The sequence below is a fragment of the Mandrillus leucophaeus genome, unplaced genomic scaffold, assembly GCF_000951045.1.
Source record: "Mandrillus leucophaeus isolate KB7577 unplaced genomic scaffold, Mleu.le_1.0 Scaffold585, whole genome shotgun sequence".
NCBI lineage: Eukaryota > Metazoa > Chordata > Mammalia > Primates > Cercopithecidae > Mandrillus > Mandrillus leucophaeus.
The window spans coordinates 755,671-776,133 of NW_012106308.1; the positions used below are offsets into that span (position 1 = coordinate 755,671).

The 20,463-nt window shown below is 43.8% G+C and overlaps 1 protein-coding gene across 1 annotated transcript in view; it reads left to right on the plus strand.

Moving 5' to 3' along the window:
* PITPNC1 (phosphatidylinositol transfer protein, cytoplasmic 1) overlaps positions 1 to 20,463 on the plus strand; it is a 395,624-nt gene that overhangs the window by 227,689 nt on the left and 147,472 nt on the right. Inside the window, exons 3-4 of the mRNA XM_011999170.1 lie at positions 13,432 to 13,520; positions 14,774 to 14,781. Of these exons, the coding sequence (XP_011854560.1) occupies positions 13,432 to 13,520; positions 14,774 to 14,781 (97 nt within the window). The remainder of the gene's footprint in view (positions 1 to 13,431; positions 13,521 to 14,773; positions 14,782 to 20,463) is intronic.

Here is a 20,463-nt window from a genome sequence, read left to right on the forward strand (position 1 = left end):
AGATCCTTTTTTTTTCACTTTGAAAAAAAAAAAAACAAAATAATCCAATCAAAAGTTGGGCAAAGAATTGAACATGCAATTCAGAAAAAAGGAAATGTGAATGGGTAATATATACATGAAAAAAGTTCTCACCTTATTAGAAAACAGGAAAACACAAAATAAAACAGCAATAGCATCCTCTTTTACACACATCAGATGGACAAAAATTTTAAAAATCTGCTAATGTCAGGTGTTCACAAAGATACGCGAAAACAACTCACTTCCAATGCTAGTAGGAGATATAAACTGATATCACCTCTTTAGAGAGCAATGAACGGCAACTGGAAAAGTTGAAAACATATATACATTCCACTTAACAATTATATTTCTAGGTAGAGCCCTAGAAAAATTCTTGCACTGTACACAAGGAGACATTTACCAGGAGATTAGTCCTAATGCTGTATGCAATAGAAAAGAAATGGAAGCGATTCAAATATCTGCGAATGGGAATACATTATGGCACATTCACATAATGGAAAATTCCACAGCAGTTCAACTTAATGAACCAGACATACTTTGGTAAATTTCAAATGCACAGCATAATGTGCAGTATATCAGCTGCAAAAAACAAAAACAAGGCCGGGTGCGGTGGCTCACGCCTATAATCTCAGCACTTTGGGAGGCTGAGACGGACGGATCATGAGGTCAGGAGATTGAGACCATCCTGGCTAACATGGTGAAACCCCATCTCTACTAAAAATATAAAAAATTGGCCAGGCGTGGTGGCGGGCGCCTGTAGTCCCAGCTACTCGGGAGGCTGAGGCAGGAGAATGGCATGAAGCCAGGAGGCAGAGGTTGCAGTGAGTTGAGATCGCACCACTGCACTTGAGCCTGGGCGACAGAGCGAGACTCCGTCTCAAAAAAGAAACAAAAAACAAATGTATATACACACATATAATATGATGCCATTTATATCTATTTTAAAGATATACATAATATTACTACATTTATAGATATTGTTTACAGACAACCACATATGTAATAAAAACATCAAAACATGGAGAAACCACCCTCAAGTTGTGGTTACCTTTGGGAAGAGAGAGGAATGAGTTGGCATGAGAGGAAACTTTACCTGTATCTACAACATTTTATTTATTTTATTTTATTTTATATATTTTTTTGAGATGGAGTCTTGCTCTGTCGCCCAGGCTGGAGTGCAGTGGCATGATCTTGGCTCATTGCAATCTCCACCTCCTGGGCTCAAGAGATACTCGTGCCTCAGCCTCCTGAGTAGCTGGGATTACAGGCGTGTGCGCCCACGCCTGGCTAATTTTTGTATTTTTTAGTAGAGATGACGTTTCATCGTGTTGGCCAGGCTGGTTTCAAACTCCTTACCTCAAGTGATCCTCCCACCTTGGCCTCCCAAAGTGCTGGGATTACAGGTGTGAGCCATCACACCCGGCCTATTCGTTTTTTTAAAAGAAGAAAGTTCATCACAGATATAGGGAAATGTTAATTTGTTAAATCTGAATGGTAATGTTAAAATTCAGAAGTGTACACCAAAAATGGTCTATTTTACTGTAATTTAAAAATAAAATCGAAAATATAAATTCTGGGTGACAGATACATGCATGTCTGTTACCTTTCTCTTGATTTTTTATGTATGTGAAATTCTCCACAATTAAACATAATATTTTAAAAGTAAATTAGGTGGAGAAATGGAACCTGCTTACTGTCAAAATTGGGTGGATTAGTGACTGATTGAATAACAAAAGGTACAGATGATGGATAGTGGCAACCAGGAGAGAAAATTCTATGTGTAACTTAGAAAATAATGTGATTTAGTAATGTGACTCAGAAGTCTGAACTTGGTCCTATTGGATTTTTTCTTTTTTTTTTTAGATGGAGTCTTGCTGTGTTGCCCAGGCTGGAGTGCAGTGGCGCAATCTCAGCTCACTGCAAGCTCCGCCTCCCGGGTTCACACCATTCTCCTGCCTCAGCCTCCCAAGTAGCTGGGACTGCAGACATCCGCCATTACGCCCAGCTAATTTTTTTGTATTTTTTAGTAGAGACAGGGTTTCACCATATTAACTAGGATGGTCTCGATCTCCTGACCTCGTGATCCACCCGCCTCGGCCTTCCGAAGTGCTAGGATTACAGGCGTGAGCCACCGCGCCCGGCCGGTCCTACTGGATTTTTTAAGCCAACATCTGGCTAAATATCTAGAAGATATCCATACCCTTGAGAAACCCACAGCCAGGAAGGGTGATAACTTTAAAAGATTGAGTGAGGGCTAGGCACGATGGCTCACACCTGTAATCCCAGCACTTTGGGAGGCCAAGGCAGATGGATCACTTGAGGTCAGGAGTTCGAGACCAGCCTAGCCAACATGGTGAAACCCCGCCTGCTAAAAATACAAAAATTTGCCAGAAGCGGTGGCAGGCACCTGTAATCCCAGCTACTCAGGAGACTGAGGCGTGAAAATTGCTTGAGCCTGGGAGCCTGAGGTTGCCGAGAGCCAAGATTGCATCACTGCACTCCAGCCTGGGGGACAGAGCCAGACTCTGTTTCAAAAAATAATAGTAAAAATAAAAATAAATAAAATAAAAGACTGAGTGAGGATCCAGAAAAACTTCAGTAGTTTGGAATTACAGGCCATTTTCTATCAAGATGAAATTAAATAGGGGCAAGTGTATGGTCTTATCTTTGGATCCCAAAATACAAATTATGTAAGTATGGGATAAAATACTAATAACGTTGCAATGGCCTGTTTGAAAGAAATACAGTAGTTTTAGTTGACAATTCAATATGAAGCAATTATACTTATATATATATACACACACACACACACAATAATTTATGAGTGTGTATGTAATAGATATACAACTGCAAACATTATTCTTCAACTGCATCAATAAAAATAAAGTAAAATATCTAAAACCATGTACTTGATAATCCTGCCCAATTTTCCACTAGTCAAAACATACTCGGAATATTTTTATCTGTTCCTAAATGGCACATTTTAAAATGGATATAGACAAACTATATCTAGTAACTCAAGAACTAGAAACTCAAGTGATAGAACGACTGAAGAAATCAAGGATACTTAACCTGGAAAAGCTAGTCTTGGGTGTATCATGGTGCCATTAGATGGAGAAGAATCAGAACTATGTACGCCACAAGACCTCGCTTAGCAGGACCAATGGGACCAAGACCGGTGGGTAGGAATGCCAGGAGAAAGACTTCGGCTCAGGTTAAGGAAGACATTTCCAAGCACACAAACCATCTCAGAATGCCTTACAGTGGATTTTGCTGTTGCTGGAGGTGTTTCAGCAAGAGCGAGACCCTGTTCCTCAGGTTTGTCCTGAAGGAGATTCAGACATCTATTAGGCGGTTGAACATATTGGGTGGCTGGTTAAGGTGGACAACCTGGAAGATCCTTTTCAACCCTAACTTTCGACACTCAGACTATCTATCAGACATTGATTGTCCTGATTCTCTTCCAGCATGCACATGTAACCAATGAGGCACAAGAAAAGAAATATTTTTAGTTACACTTGCACCATTCTAAACCAGGTCCACCATTTCATAATTTTAAAAAGTTCTTGGCGTATTTGGTAGAGGAGGGATGCATATTTTAGAACCAGTAAGATTATGATTTAGCAAGAGAGAAAGAAAAAAATTGACAGAATATGAATTAGATAAATCCCCATAATCCTACAAGAAAACCAAATCCATTACTTAATCGTCACAACCTAGAGCCACCTCAAGGTGACTCAAGTCCTACATGCATAAGTCATGTGACTGCCTTGTGGGTTGGGCTGCTTCAGAATCGTAATTCATTAAACGAGTATTTGCTGAAATGTACGACGTACTTATTGTGCAGGCATTGGAGAGAATCCCTTAAGAAATAAGCCATGGTCATGGTTCTTGCCTCCTGATCAAGGTACGGTCCAAGGCCATTTGGTTCCAGCGTTTTCATAAGTCCACAGGGGAGTGGGTCCTGATTGTTGGACCGGCCGTAACTAAGATGTTTCCAGTGCCCATTTAATAATGTACACAGAGAAATATCGTTGACCTATGGACCTGAACACTTGAGCCGGTATAGTGAGTGGATTCTCTTCCTTACATCAATCTGTATGGGAAGTCAAACCACATTCAGAAACTGCCTTATTGATTGCCTAAAGTAATTATTAGAGGCACTGGAAATATTCAAAGCCTGTGTAATCAGAGCCTACTCTCTAGTTAATGTGGAAATGAGAAAGTTGCTCAAAGGGGAGTTAGAGTCAACAATAATTATTATCACTAAGCAAAGAGAGCGTAAACATCCGTCTATCGACCTCTGGTCCGCTTTGGCTGGTGGTTACGTTGTCTATGGGGGATGAGTGGGAGACAGGCCAAAAAGGAGGCGTGAGGCTTTAGCAGTCAAGGTCTGCAGTTGCCAGCAAGAGAAACTGAGTCTCTTGAGCAGAGAGGACATTTCATGGAAAGATGTTAGGAGTCCTCAGGATCTGGAGGCTTAAGAGTGGGCAGAAATCAACAGCCCCATGATGACAGCCATCTTTAAGTAGAGCCAGATGGCTTCATTCTGCCCCCAGCCATCAGCACCACAGCTGTCCTGAGTAGATCTGAATTGTCCCTTTTTTCTTTCCATCACTTGTTCCAAAATCCCAAACACAAGTGCCCCATTGGGTTCCCAGATGAAGCCCTGGGCTACCAGTGAATGGGAGAAAGGAACTGCTAAACTGTTTCCCGAAGTGGCTGCACTATTTTATATTCCCATCAGGAATGCCATAGGGCTCCAATTTCTCCACATAATCACTGACGCTTGCTATTGTCTGTCTTTCTGATGATAGCCATCCTAGTGGGTGTGAAGTGGTATCTCGTTGTAGTTTTCATTTGCATTTCTCTAATGACTAATGATGTTGAGTGTCTCTTCATGTGTTCATTGGCCATTTGTATATCTTCTTTGGAGAAATGTCTATTCCTTTGCCAGTTTTTTAATTGGGTCTAATGTCCTTTGAAAATGCCATTCATCCTTTTAATACATGCCTCTCATTTCCCAGAGATTGTGAGATTGCTTCATCTGGCCCCCTCCTACAGCATCTGACATACCGTTGATATATTATAATGGTTGCCTATTATATTTGGTATATGAGTACTAATGCATTAGTACATTTACATTAGTACTAATACAATAATACATTCGGTAGTTGTGCTAGGGCTTTTTTTTTTTTTTTTTTTTAAGAGGGGGTCTCGCTCTGTCATCCAGGCAGGAGTGCAGTGGCATAATCTTGGCTCACTGCAACCTCTGCTTCCCAGGTACAAGTGAGTCTCTCGCCTCAGCCTCCGGAGTAGCTGGGATTACACGCACCTGCTACCATGCCGGGCTAATTTTTATATATTTAGTAGAGACAGAGTTTCACCAGGTTGGTCAGGCTGGTCTCGAACTCCTGACCTCAGGTGATCTGCCCACCTTGGCCTCTCAAAGTGCTGGGATTACAGGCGTGAACCACTGCGCCCAGCCTGTACTTGAGCTTTTGATCCAGTTCAGTTAAACAAGTAAGTAGTATGCCTTGGCTCATCTTCAAAAATCCTGGTTACAACTGGCATCCAAGGAATGGGGGCATGATACAAATCAAATTCTAGAATAGTGATTCTAAATAAAACCTGTCACCCAGAAACATATGAAGGTGGACTTTTCTTTTGTCACCTTTTCTTTTCACTTAATCACTAGCATCTCTCGGATCCCTTCCCACTGAAGCCCAGGAGGGGAGGGAATGGGGATGGGGGTGGAGGGGCACTGGAGAAAAGATGGAGGCTATTTTTAGGCTTGTTTTTCAGCCATGAAGTGTCATGTTCTTCACCACCCTGGCTGCTGGATTAATTAGGCTGTGCTGGCAGCTGCCAGTCAGGGATGGTTGCCAGCTTCTAACGGTGATTCCGCCTAATGCCTGAATTGATTTTCAGGGAGAGAACATTTTTCCCGCTACGTGGCCCTTGCGTTCCACGGCAATGTCTCCTGGCCTCTGGTGGCTTTGGGTAGGAGAGGATAAAGCTTTCGTAAGTCATGAACCCTTTTTTAACTGATGGGCTTGCAAAACTACCAGCCGGTCCTTTTACCTAACAGCTTGTTGGTAGAACCTTGTGGTCATGGCTTGGGTCTCTCTTTCCCATTTCTGCTTCCTATTCTCCCAGATCTTCTCCAAAATAAGCTCAGTGCCCAGAACTTGTGTGGCTTTGAGAGATTCCACTGCCCGGGCGACAGGCAATACAGAAAGTGTCAGAGACATAGACTCTGACCAAATAGCTCATTTTCATGCTATTTTCCCAAGAATCTCTATGTTAATTATTAACTTCTAGATATACAAAGACAATATTTAGTCATTCAAACAATATATATTGAGGCTGGGCATGGTGGTTCACGCCTGTAATCCCAGCACTTTGGGAGGGTGAGGCAGGAGGATCCCTTGAGGCCAGGAGTTCGAGATAAGCCTGGGCAATATAGTGAGACTCTGTCTCTACAAAAAGTTTAAGATATAGGCAGGCGTGGTAGCACACTCCTCTAGTCCTAGCTACTCAAGAGGCTGAGGCAGGAGGACTGCCTGAGCGCAAGGGTTCAGGGTTACAGTGAGCTATGTTGGCACCACTGCACTCCAGCCTGGGTGACAAAGTGAGACCCTGCTTCTAAAATATAGGTCTCCCAGCACTTTGGGAGGCCGAGGCAGGCAGATCGCTTGAGGTCAGGAGTTTGAGGCCAGCCTGGCCAAGCTGGTGAAACCCTATCTCTACTAAAAATACAAAAATTAACTGTGTGTGGTGGCATGCCTGTAGTCCCAGCTACTCTGGAGGCTGAGGCATGAGAATTGCTTGAACCCAGGAGGTGGAGGTTGCAGTGAACTGAGATTGCATCACTGCATTCCAGTCTGGGTGACACAGCAGGACTCTGTCTGAAAATAAATAACATAAAATATGGGTCTCTCTATCCATTTATTTTTTTATTTTTTTATTTTTTTATTTTTTTATTTTTTACCAAAATATATGAGCTGCTGCCCATGCTATGTTTGAAAGATGGCTCCTTATCTAGTAATAGCTGATCAAGTTACTTGACTGTGTGAATATGTAGACTATATACATAGTCTGTACATATATACACACACACACATATACAGGCAGAGAGAGAGAGACAGAAACACCTGCTGGGCATCAGGCACCATTCCAGGTGCTGGGGTTGCAATAGTGAACAGAACAAAGATCCCTGCCCTGGTGGGACTTGCATTCCACTTGGGAGTGACAATGCACAATAGCCATAATAAAGAACAGTATATTGGCCAGGTGCAGTGACTCACCCCTATAATCCCAGCACTTTGGGAGGCCGAGGCAGGTGGATCAGGAGGTCAGGAGATTGAGACCATCCTGGCTAACGCGATGAAACCCCGTCTCTACGAAAAATACAAAAAATTAGCTGGGAGTGGTGTCGCACGCCTGTAGTCCCAGCTACTCAGGAGGCTGAGGCAGGAGAATCACTTGAATCTGGGAGGTGGAGGTCGTGCCACGCCTGGTTGACAAAGCAAGACTCCATCTCAAAAAAAAAAAACAAACCCCAAAAAACCGTATATCGTCTAGAATATATAATTTTATATAATCTGTATACTTATTTATATTACATATTATTTATATAGGGAGACGATATATATGTACACACACACACATATATATATATATGTACACACACACATGCACACATAGAAGGTGATAAGTGTTATGGAAAATAATAGAGAACATGAGGTGCTTCCTTCCAACCTTTCAGTCCATGCTATCCTATTCTGTCCCCATCTCAGTACTTAAGAACATGCCAGGGACTCTCATGCTGCCGGGCCTCCTCCCCGTGCTCCTGTGGGAAATCATAGAAACAGAATGCTTAGGCCTGGTTGAGATCTCAGAGGTTTTCCAGGAGGCTTTCCACCTTGGTTCTGCCTCACTGCTGATGGATGATGGTGTGTCCTGTGTCGCCTCGCCAGGGGCTTCTCAGCACACTGGCCACATGACCCTGATGCTGTCCAAGCAGGAGCCTTCCAGGAACCTGCAGGAGGCAGGCCCCTTTTCCCAGAATCCTGACACAAACTGTGTTTTTAAGCAGGGAGGTCGGGGGTGGGGCTGTGAGTCCAAGTTCAAGGAACTCGGTTTCTGGCCAGTCCCTGCGGGGGAGGCCTCGGCAGCCCTGCCTCCCACAGGTGATAGCTCTGGTCCGGAAACTGCTCACTTCCCTACTGCCATATAAACAATTACATTAAGAGCACAACTAAAAGACCAGCCAGAACAATCACTTAAAAGAGTAACTAAATGAATCAGAGCAGCTGGAGAATATATTTTAAGACCCCAGAAATCACTGCACATAGAATTGAATGGGGGCAATTGATTATGAATCAAACAGATGTCAATTGCCAGTTTCAGTGCAATGAGGAAACAAAAGGTCAGTATATTCCTCCTGGACTATCTTGTGAGAAATGAGGATATGAAGGTAGCAGAGTTCTATTTAAAACGAGCTGCAGTTATTTGAGCATAATCTCGTTGCAGAATGTGGCAGATTTTAGGCACGCTGTCTAGAAGAAAATTCCAGGACTGTCTTTTCTGCTGGGAATGTTTAAGTTCTGGTAAAGGCCAGGTGCACTGGCTCATGCCTGTAATCCCAGCATTTCAGGAGGCTGAGATGGGAGGATTGCTTGAGCCCAGGAGTTTGAGACCAGCCTGGGCAACATAGTAAGACCCTATCTCTGCAAGAAAATTTAAAAATTAGCTGGGTGTGATGGTGCATGCCTTTAGTCCCAACTACCAGGGAGGCCAAGGGAGGAGGATCACTTAAGCCCAGGAAGTCGAGGCTGCAGAGGGGCACGATCATGCCACTGCACTCCAGCCTGGGCAACAGAGCAAGACCCTGTCTCAAAAGAGAAAAAAGAAAAGAACAAAACAAAATTTCTAGTTAAGACCGCCGTAATGCTGACCCCTGTTGAGAAAATGAAATTAGACTCCATATAAATACATTTGGCCTAATGGTGCTCAAAACCTCCGGGAACAAAGCCCGAGTGAGCATACATTGCAATGTGACATTAGGTACCGGGGGAATTTTGTGATCATGGGGATTGTAAAGTACCAGAAGCTTCTAATGGAGGGATGATTTAGGTTTCTGCTCCAGAAGCTCTTTATGAAGTAGGTAAACACCCTTAACCCAAGACCAGTTCAGATTACGCCTGCCCCAGGACCTTCTTATCAAGTCAGCTGTGATTTCGGGAACCTTAGGGAATTTATGACATGAGAGACATCTGCCAGGGTTCTAAACCTTGTTGCTGCTGATGCTTTGGGCTGGATCTTTATTTGCTGTTGTGGGGGGTTGGGGCCTGTCCTGTGCATCATAGGAGGTTGAGCCGCATCCTGGGCCTCTGCTTAGCAGATGCCAGTAGCACTGCCCACCCCACCCCACCTCTGTTGAGACAACTGAAAATTTCCGGACATTGCCAGATGTCTCCTGGGGATGGGGGGAGGGTGGCAAAATCTCCCTCTAGCGAGAACCCCTGTTCTAGGGTGACCAACCATCCCAGTTTGCCTGGAACTGAGGGATTTTCTGGTGGATGGGACTTTCAGTGTTAAAACCAGGGAAGTCTCAGGCAAACCAGATGAGTTGTCCATTTGGCTGTGTCATTGATAGTTTCTATTTCATACCAACGTTTAAAAGTTAAGAATCCAGGCTGGCATGGTAGCTCACACCTGTAATCCCAGCACTTTGGGAGGCCAAGGTGGGTGGATCACTTGAGGTCAGAAGTTTGAGATCAGCCTGGCCAACATGGTGAAACTTCGTCTCTACTAAAAATACAAAAATAAGCCTGGCGTGGTGGCACACACCTGTAATCCCAGCTATATGGTAGGCTGAGGCGGGAGAATCGCTTGGACCTGGGAACTGGAGGTTGCAGTGAGCCAAGATTATGCCACTGCCCTCCAGCCTGGGCGACAGAGCAAGCCTCTGTCTCAAATAAATAAATAAAGTAAGTAAGAAACCAAAGCTTTTGAAAAGTCTGTCTTTGGGAGGCGTTGACAAAGCATCTGGGGGAATACGACGCTGGTTATGGTATCATTTTGCCCCTCTTTTTCCTCAATGTCTCTAAAGCCTGAGCCCTGGTGAGATGGGCCACTGGAGGTTTGACCCTAGCCCATAGACCAAGGAGACTTGATTCAAACTTGCTCCCTTTCTAACAGAGAGGCTCTTGTTTGACACTTGAGAGTGAGCTTGACTGACAGACTTTTTCTTGGAATTGTAGGCTGTGTGACAGTATACATCATGAAAGTGACAGTAACAGTGGGGACTAATTTAATTCCATTTTCCTTTACAGGCCCTGATAAATCATTGCTGCAGGGAAAAATAAATTTTGCTTTCAGACAAATGATTCGAATAATGATGTGCTCCGAGGAAATTGGGGGCTGAGAAGATCTGTTAGTGGGCTTAAAAATATTTAAATAGCGCATCATGGAAGTTGTTGCAAATGCCTCTCGTACCTGGCCTGGAAAATACCAGAAGGAACCTGCTTTCTAGACTAATTAGAAGAGTCCAGGCCGTGCGCTGTGGCTCGTGCCAGTAATCTCAGCACTTAAGGAGGCTGAGGCGGGCAGATCACCTGAGGTCAGGAGTTCAAGACCAGCCTGGTCAACATGGTGAAACCCTGTCTCTATTAAAAATACAAAAATTAGCTGAGCATGGTAGTGCATGCCTGTAATCCCAGCTACTCGGGAGGCTGAGGCAGGAGAATAGCTTCAACCCAGGAGACGGAGGTTGCGGTGAGCCAAGATTGCGTCACTACACTCCAGCCTGGGGGACAGAGCAAGACGTCTCCCAAAAAAGGAAGAAGAGTTCCATAAAATATCAACCATCTTGACTAAATGATCGTGGTTTTTTAGGTCATCTCAATGGAAAAGATCATTGATTATCATGCTGCATATCCTATATAAGTTGGTGACTGAAACACCTAAAATAGATTCTAGAATCTGGGGTCCTGAAGGACCATTTACAAATAGGAAAAGTCTCGACGTGGATGGAAAATGGCCAATAATTTTCACCTCTCTTCTAGAAAATGATTGTGGCTCAGGAGTCTGGTTCTGCTGGGAGGCTTTTAAAATGCTGTAAGGAATGAATTATGGGGTGAGGAGGTACTTGGGCCCCAGAGTACTACTATGCATGAGGATTGGAGTGAATTTGAGGAGGGGTGCAGTGTAGATGGAACCCCTGCCCGCAAGAGGACAGTGGAGAATGGGCTTTAATACTGTAGAGAGACATATGCGTTTTGTCTAAGCTAAATAATGCCTGGCTTACTTGAGGGAGATTCTCCATCCCTGTGTCAGTCCATTAAAAGCACAAGAAAATCACCCGTCTGCAACTGGAATCCACATCTTCCCACACTACCATTGGCATATTGCGCTAGGGTACGGGGGCAAACAGGAAGGAACCAGAGGAAGTTTTGCTCATGACCATTTCCTGCAAGCAAGCCAGTGCAATTTTCCCACTGTCGGCGTCACCTGAGTTGCACTCCAACTTTGGTGATGGATGGAATACATCATCAGCGAAAGCTATAAAAACCCCATCCTTTTGAGCAGTGTGAACGTAAGGGAAATGAGCAGTTACTGCAGAGAGGATTTTATAGGAGTGAAAAATTCTGCATCAGAGCAGCAAGGATTGTTATATGAATGATCAAACTGCTTCCGCTGACTCCTCACAGCCCACCTAAGAGCAGGGGCCTTCGTCTGACACTCACTCAACTTCCGGGGAGCTTTGCTTTCCCATTTGTTTTAACCCTGAGTAACAGCCGGGAGCTATGAGTTAGGTCCGGCCAGCCACTGAGAATCCATCTTTGTCTTTTCAAAAGCCAGGCCTGGTTACTGTCAGAAATAAGAGAAACAACTGGAAAAGACAGGCAAGGTACGCAGTATTTTACAGGCTCTGATTGTCATTTAGATTTCACATCCAAGAGGGGTTTGAGACTTGGGATTCTATTAGCTCCACGTGCCTTCCAGCCTCCTGGTTCTATCATCTTGGAATTCAGAACCGCTTCTTGATGTTTCTTATGGCCAACATGTAGCCCTAAGAAGCTGAAAGTCTACGGAGTCTCCCTGGATCTGATCGACTGCTAGACATGAGCGGCCCAGACGCTTAGCTATAGGCCCCAGAGTAGGAAAGAAGCAAATGGTAACCTCTGGAAGGACAGAAACCCTTGATTATTGGGCTGGGATAAAAATGAAATCATGCAGATATGTCTTAAGGAATAGAAATAGTATATATTTCAATATAATATTTAAGGAATTAGCTGGGGCTGCACTGTTCTCTAAGGTTTGCCTCTGAAGGAAAACAAAACTTCATTGGTTTTTGGTTTGCAAAAGACCTTGGGACCTGTGCCTTTTGAGAATTTGTTTTCTGCAAATGACTGACCAGAGGAATGGCTGTGTCATTTTATTGGCTTTGTAATAACTTTCCGAAACAAATTGCCGCAAACTAGGTGGATTAAAACAACACAAATTTATCCGCTAGCAGTTCTGGGGGCCGGAAACCCGCAATCAAGGTGTCGGCAGTGGTGTTTCTTTCTGGGGAAACTGAGAGAGAATCTGTCCCGTGCCTCTGTCCCAGCTTCTTGGGTTCTTTGACTTGCAGCAACCCCACTCCCATGTCTGCCTCTGTCCTCGTGTGGCCGTCCCCTCGGTGTGTCTCTGAGTCTCAAATCTCTTTCTCCTTTCTCTTATAAGGATACCAGTCATTGGAGTTAGGGCTTACCCTAAATCCAGGATGATTTCATCTTGTGATCTTTAACTTAATTACATCTGCAAAGAGCCTTTTTTCAAATCAGGTCATATTCACAGTTACTGGAGGTGAAGATGTGGATGTATCTTTTGGGGCAGACACAATTCAACCCACTACAACCAGATTTTGTTCCTCTTCCTATCTCCAAGTTGCTGCTCTCTGTTGCTTTTGTCCATTTTCAAAAGGTCACTTGTATGGGTTGCTTAGGCTGACGTCTATCTCTAAGATTAGCTTCCTCTCCCTGCCAGTGTTTGGGCGTAAACATTCCAGGATACCACTCCTAGGAGACAAAGGTCAGGCTGACCAACCCTCCAGACATGGAACCCTTCAGGCCCTGAATTCTCATGTCTTTGCAAATCCAAAGGGGACAGGCTGACAGTCTGATGGAGTTCCCCCGCCAGGCTGTAGCCTTCTGTCTTTACACGTTTTGAGAGCACTTGAATATGCACGGGAAGCAATTAGCTATGACAGACACCAAAGAGATGGGGAAAGGGCAGCTGTGGAGAAAAGAGATGCCCCAGCATCCCCCTGATTTCTCTAGCATTTTATCCAGAAAAATGTGATAGTGTGGTGAGACTCTGAACAGATTCTAATTGTCCTTTTTCTTTCTTTCCTCTTAGCAAACTGCCTAGTTGGGCTAGAGCTGTTGTCCCCAAAATATTTTATGTAACAGAGAAGGCTTGGAACTATTATCCCTACACAATTACAGGTAAGTCTTTAGTACAACCGTATGCCACATGTAGTGAATGCAAGGACACAGCGTTGTTGAATTTCACTGATTTACAGTTGATGATCCAAGCAGGGCCTTGTGGGAGCCCCATAGTATCCCTCTCCTTTTCTGGTTTCTTACTTACAGGTCATCAGCACTTCTAACACAGACACAGAGATGGCAGGTGTCAGGGGGACTAAGCTAAGCCCATTCCATCTTCCTTCTTAGAGTTACAATGAATAGCTTATGGAGGGCCAGGAGCAGTGGCTGACTCCTGTAATCCCAGCACTTTGGGAGGCCGAGGCCAGTGGATTACTTCAGGTCAGGAGTTCGAGACCAGCCTGGCCAAGATAGTGAAACCCCGTCTCTACTAAAAATACAAAACCAGGAGGCAGAGGTTGCAGTGAGCCAAGATTGTGCCACTGCACGCCAGCCTGGGTGACACAGCGAGACTCCATCTCAAACAAACAAACAAAAAAAAACTTATGGAGAAGGAAGGTAAAGATCTTTATAGAGACGTTTCCAGAGGTTTTATGATTCTTATTTCCCTGCTTCCTCAATAATTCCCAAGTACTTTAGAGGTATGATTTGTCTATAAACAAGTTGCTTATTTTAACTTGTTTGTTTTTACTACTCCAAATTTTGACTATAATTTGTATAAAAGATTCTCTCTCTGCCTCCAGATGACTTCCTTTGCTATTAGATAATATGAAAATCTTAAGGTCGATTTGCCTCTCACTTGCAATGCAATGATAATAAGCTGTTTGTACTGAATACTGTCCTAGAAACTGTGGCCAAAAAAGCTCAGAAGATTTGGTTTCTGCCCTCAAACACACTAACATTTGAAATCCCACCTCAACGTCATCGTAACAAGCTCTTCTTATTGGTTACAAAAGCTGCTTTTCCACTTAAAAGATTTCCTTTATGGTTAATGAAATGCTCTACTGGAATTATTAGTCTTTCGTTTGCTTTTATAATGCCAACTCTTTGGTTTTTAATTAGCCACAAACCTATAGGGTAATTGAATCTTGTCTGACTGTTCTTATCTGCCCAGCCACAGAAGTATCATGGAAGAATTTCAGTGCAAACATGGAGACATTCAGTATTTATGGAAGTTTCATTAGTACATTTTTCGTAATTATAGTTCATCAGTATTTGTTAGTTCTGTGGTTTTATATTGCATATAAGCATGGTCTAAATCATCTTTTGTCTCTTTTCTTTCCCCTCTTCTTCAAATGAACCTGTGGAAACAGAATACACAGTAAGTTTCATTTAATTATTTTTAAATACTCTGTCTATGACCAGTGGAGTAATTGGAATGTCTCTTGTATTACTTGTCTTATCAATGTAATAATTTTTAGAAAGGAATAATTCAGTCAGAAATATTTAAATGTGGCTATTACATCGTTATATATAATGCAATAATTTGAATGTTCTCATTTGTTCAAGAATGTGAATCCTAATTTAAAGTGCCTTGATAGTCGCTTTACGTAATCAGCCTTTGCTTGTAATTTTTAAATAGCTTGACTGCTTTGTTGGTGATAGTTCACTATAATAGAAGAACAGTTTCTAGCAATGTGGTATTAAAGAGATGATGGTAGTTATCGATGGAAGGTGGAGCTTTTACTCATGGACTGTGTCCTGATTCCTTGTTGGAGAAGCTTGAAAGTGAAGAGGCCAATGTGCGAACTATTTTGCACAACAGAGATTTGGGTTGGGCAGGCGCTGTGGCTTGATAAAATTTCTTTTTTTCCTAAGAGCCTCTAGTGTTACTACTTAGACTGAAAGAAAAAAAGACAGAACCTGTAATATCATTGTGTTGTGGTGTTTTCATTTAGATCATTTTCCCGAGCAACTAACAGGTCAGTCTATCGCAACAAGAAAATAGCTTATGATTTTTTTTTTTTTTTTTTTTTTTGGTGATGGAGTCTCACTTCATCGCCCAGGCTGGAGTGCAATGCATGATCTTGGCTCCACAGAAACTTTCGCCTCCCCGGTTCAAGCGATTCTCCTGCCTCAGCCTCCCAAGTAGCTGGGATTACAGGTGTGTACCACCATACCCGGCTGATTTTTTTATTTTTTGGTAGAGATGGGGTTTCACCATGTTGGCCAGGCTGGTCTCAAACTCCTGACCTTAGGTGATCCGCCTACCTTGGCTTCCCAAAGTGTTGGGATTACAGGCATGAGCCACCTCACCTGGCCAATAGTTATGATTTTCTGAGCTGTGTTAAGAGTTGAGTTTTTGGTTTCAATCCAGATTGCCAAAGGATAGAGAGGTGGTGAGAGAAATGGAAGAAAATGATTTGTCATGCCCTGGGCAGGAACATAGTACCCGACACATCGTAGGTGCTCAATGAATAGTTACTGAATGACAGAATGGGCACGTGAATTCTAGATGGATAAATGGTCCCAGCACAGGCTTTGGCGTCAGAGAGGCTTGGCTGTCCTCCGGTTTTGCCACTCACTGGCCAGAATTCCTAAGCAAGTGGCTCCCAACTGCCAATTCTTGAATTCACACTGGTCCTTGACTGTGTTCTCACCAATCCTCTGCAGAATGAAGAAAAAACAGGAATAGTATTCAGAGATTTTTATAACATTGAATTTATTTCATCCAAAGTGCTGTTGGTAATTATATTCCATCATACTCGGATATTAAGATATCTTTTCTTTTTTGAAATAATAGGAATATATATAGTATTTCCCCCCACAATGTCCCTAACTTTGAAAAAAGAGGCAATTTTATGGCAAAATGCAAATGTAAAATTTTAGAAGCAGGGGAACCTTTGCTCTAGAACAAGCATCTTAACTTTTCTGAACCTGTTTCCTCTTTTCTGAAATTAGAATAATCCCTCCTTCCTGGAGATATTAGCAGAAGGATTCAATGGTCTACCCTTGGATTGGAAAACATTTTCTTTAGAGGGTCATATTGTCAATGTTTTCTGTTTTGTGAGTTATATAGTCTCTGTCACTGCAAAAGCAGCCTTAGGCAGTATGTAAACAAATTAGCATGGTCATATTTACCCAGGTTGCAGGTCAAATTTGTCCCCGAGGCTACTTTGCCAACTCTAAATATAATGCATAGAAAGCTGTTAGCACACTGCCTGTATACAGCAGGCAATTAAATGGTTCCCTACCACCAACACTTCCACTGCTTCTAGCAACTGCATAATCATCGAGAGAGACTTTGGGCTGGGTGCAGTGGCTCACACCTGTAATCCTAGCACTTTAGGAGGCTGAGGCAGGTGGATCACTTGAAGTCAGGAGTTCCAGACCAGCCTGTCCAACATGGTGAAACCCTGTCTCTACTGAAAATACAAAGAAAAAAAAATGTAGTCAGATGTGGTGGCAGGCACCTGTAATCCCAGCTACTTGGGAGGCTGAGACGGGAGAATCATTTGAACCCAGGAGGCAGAGGTTGCAGTGGACTGAGATCACGCCACTGCACTCCAGCCTGGGCAACAGAGTGAGAGTCTGTCTCAAAAATAAAAAATTAAAAAATAAAGTCAACAGTCATTTATTAGGCATCAGGGAGGTACAAAACATCATGCTAGATGGCATAACTGAGAGATTATCTCTGCCATTTGGGGTCACAATCTGGTTGGAAATAGCTGGACATTCCAGTCAAAGCCTGGCAGTCGTCAGCAAGTCCTGGACTCTTCTGGAGGCAAGAAGGGACTTAGCCAAGGAAACAAGTTGGCCTCAGACCTGTCCATTGGGCTGGATAAGCTCTGAACTGAGCTGCCAGCAGAGATTCATACCAGAGGGCAGAATCAATGGCTCTGGGAATCCAACCAGATAAAGCAGTTGCAATGTGAAAGGAAGGGTGCTGGCCTCTGCACTGGGGCCTTGAGTTTCGGGAACAGTCCCCAATGTGGGAGACGGGAAGAGAAGTACACAGCACTCAGGCAGGTTACTCAGTATCATGGTGCTAGAGAGATAAGGTTGCCAACTTTAGTAAATGAAAATATAGGATGTCCAGGTAACTTTGAATTTTCAGATAAGCGGTAAGTAATTTTTAGTATACGAATGTCCCAGATGTTGTATGGGACATAATTATGCCAAAAGATTGTTGTCTCACATTTTATCTGGCAACCTTATGGGAGAGAGATGGTGGTGTGGAAGAACTGGTCTCAGAGACTCAAGTACAAAAATCGGTCATGAGAACAGGGCACACTGATGGGCCAAGGGAAGGGAGGGGGCCGGAAGTGCGTAACGTGGGAACCCATCCTGCAATTGACATGCCATAGGAGCTCTAAGGCCAGACCAGAGATTCAGCTGTCTGGTCTGAATCTCTGCTGGCAGCTCAGCTCAGAGCTTGTTCAGCCCAATGGACAGGTCTGAGACCAACAAATCAAATCAAGTGCATTTGATTTGGAGTGGTCGGAGGAACCACTCCAAGAGCCTTCCTGCCTCAGTTAGGATTGGCTCAGGAGGTAGAATGGAATGAGCTAGGCAGAGTTGGGGAAAATTAAGTGGTAGCAGATGAATACATAACTGTCGGCATTTTAAGGAAGACCTGTGTTGCATGTAAGTGTTAGAGTTGAAGTGCCAACAGAGGATTGTAGGAAGGGGAGAGGGATTCTGCCAGGGAAAAATATGAGGAGGTTTCTCAGAGAAGGTCGCATTTGGGCTGGACCTGAAGGGACAGTACAACTCCCACTGCAGAGGCCTGTTCTGTCTTAGCTCATGTTGCTCTAATGAAACACCACAGACTGGGGGCTTAAGCAGCAGACATTTATTTCTCACAGTTGCAGAGGCTGAAAGTGCTGGCCGACTGGGTTCCTGGTGAGGGCTGTCTTCCTGGTAAGCTCGTGGCCATCTTCTTGCTATGCCCTCACATGGCAGAGACAGAGCAAGTTCTCTGGTCTCTTCTTTGAAGGGCGCTAATCCCATCATGAGGACCCCACCCTCGTGACCTCATCCCTACCTGATTAGGTCCCAAAATCCCACCTCCAAACCCCATTGCATTGGGGATTACGAATTCAACATAGGAATTTGGGGGAGACACAGTTCGGCTCATAGCATGCTCCTTCCAGGCCCAGTGGGCAAGTGATGGAGGTGGATCCTGGCCACCTGGACATATGGAGGGCAGGTCGTGGTACTTTCAGTGTCAGGTCAAGGTCTAGATTTAATTGTCTGTGAGGAGGTCACATTGTTCCTGGCTAGTTCACTTTTATTTTCCATCCCAAATATAGGACAGCTTTTCTTTCCATCTCCCTGGTGACCAGGGGATCCGGATTTTTCTCTCTGACTCTAGTGCACTCCTCTGGGCCTGCAGTGTGCGGTTTGAAGCTGCCACCTCTTGACTCAGATTCAGCCGTGTTCTCACGCTCTCTGCCCACGACAGCCCTGGTGGCAGAACCCACCCTTGACTCTGACTGCAGAGTCTGCACCCAGGATTTATGACAGATGCTTTCAATTGCCTTAGTCTTTTTTCCTGTTTTAGATGCTTTTGAATTGTGCTCTTTATCCCCTGATCCTTTAATCCTAAATACTTCTTCTTGCTGTCTTTCCCAAGCTCCATAGTTCCTGTTCTGTGCCGCAAAGCAAAACTTCCCTAAAGTCAGAGCCCCAGCTAGGATCACGGTGCCCTTCCCTTCCTCAGAGAGGCAGCCTCAAGGGCTCGAAAACCTCCAAACCAATGTCTTCTCAGAAGGCATTAGTCTCGAGCACGAGGATGTCTATACTAGGATCCCCTAGGTCTCATATCTGACTGTTTAGCCTGTTACTCAGACCTCATGCTGCCCTCATTCGTGACAAAGCCCGGGCAAGGAAACCTATTTAGAGTCATCTAGGGCTTCAGCACTATCACAATTATCAAGACATAAGAGCTTTTTCATCACTGTGAGTGACTGCATGTGTTTAGAATTATGTGGAAATGCCATTTGCCCAGGAAGTGGGAAAAACATCTTTAGCTTGCTTATGGGAAAAAAAAAAGTCTTAATTATACAGTAAACAAAGAACAACGCAATGACAGTTTCACAGAGGACAGACCTTCAACCAGTTCTTCCAAACTGGTAGGTTCTTCAGAAGTTGGTAAAGTCTGCAAAGAAAGATGCCTGAGGAGACTGGCTGCCTTCCAAAGGAGTTGATTTTGTTTTTCTAGAGCTAAAAAAAAATAAAAATAAAAATAAAACACACACACACAAAAAAAAAACCAAACAGTCTGCGCTTTTAGATGAGCATAAATCAGCAGTATCAATTCAGCCTTGGTACTAATGAAGAACAAAGGATTTTCTTCTTGTTCGCAGGAATTTGAAAACTTAAGTTATAGGAAATTGATAGCAGGGACCTAGAGTATACAGTTGGTATATTTATTTTGCTGCCATGACCAACCCTCTCCACCAGCATCTCTCTTAATAAGAATCCACAAAAGAGGAGAAATGGGATGCACCTTTGTGTTAATTAAAATGACAGAAGCAAAAGCAGGTGGGTCGTCAATGTTATGCAACATTTTAAATTATTTAGATGAAAGAGGTGGAAAAATAAAATTGTAACAGACCAGGGAGGCTGAAATGACTCTTTAATGAGAACCTCAAATCGTATTGAGCCACTGTGAGAGACAGATTACTCAGGGCTGGTTTGGAAGAGCCAAGAAAGAGAGGAAAGCCTGCTCGCAGCTGAGAGTCTGCCATCGGTCACCCCAGGTGAACCCAGGTTATCTGCCCAGGAGTGGCTATGGGGAGATTGAGGTATTTTTCTGAAAGCCACTAAACTGTCTGGGATAGGAATTGCACTCACAGTCTGGGCCTTATCAAGCTCCCCTAGTAATCCGAAGAGCTGATGGATGCTGTGTTTAGAGACCAGTGACTCCCATTCCTCACAAGCCCTGTCTCCCTTTTTTTTTTTTTTTTTTTTTTTTTTTTGAGACAGAGTCTCGCTCTGTCACCCAGGCTGGAGTGTAGTGGCCGGATCTCAGCTCACTGCAAGCTCCGCCTCCCGG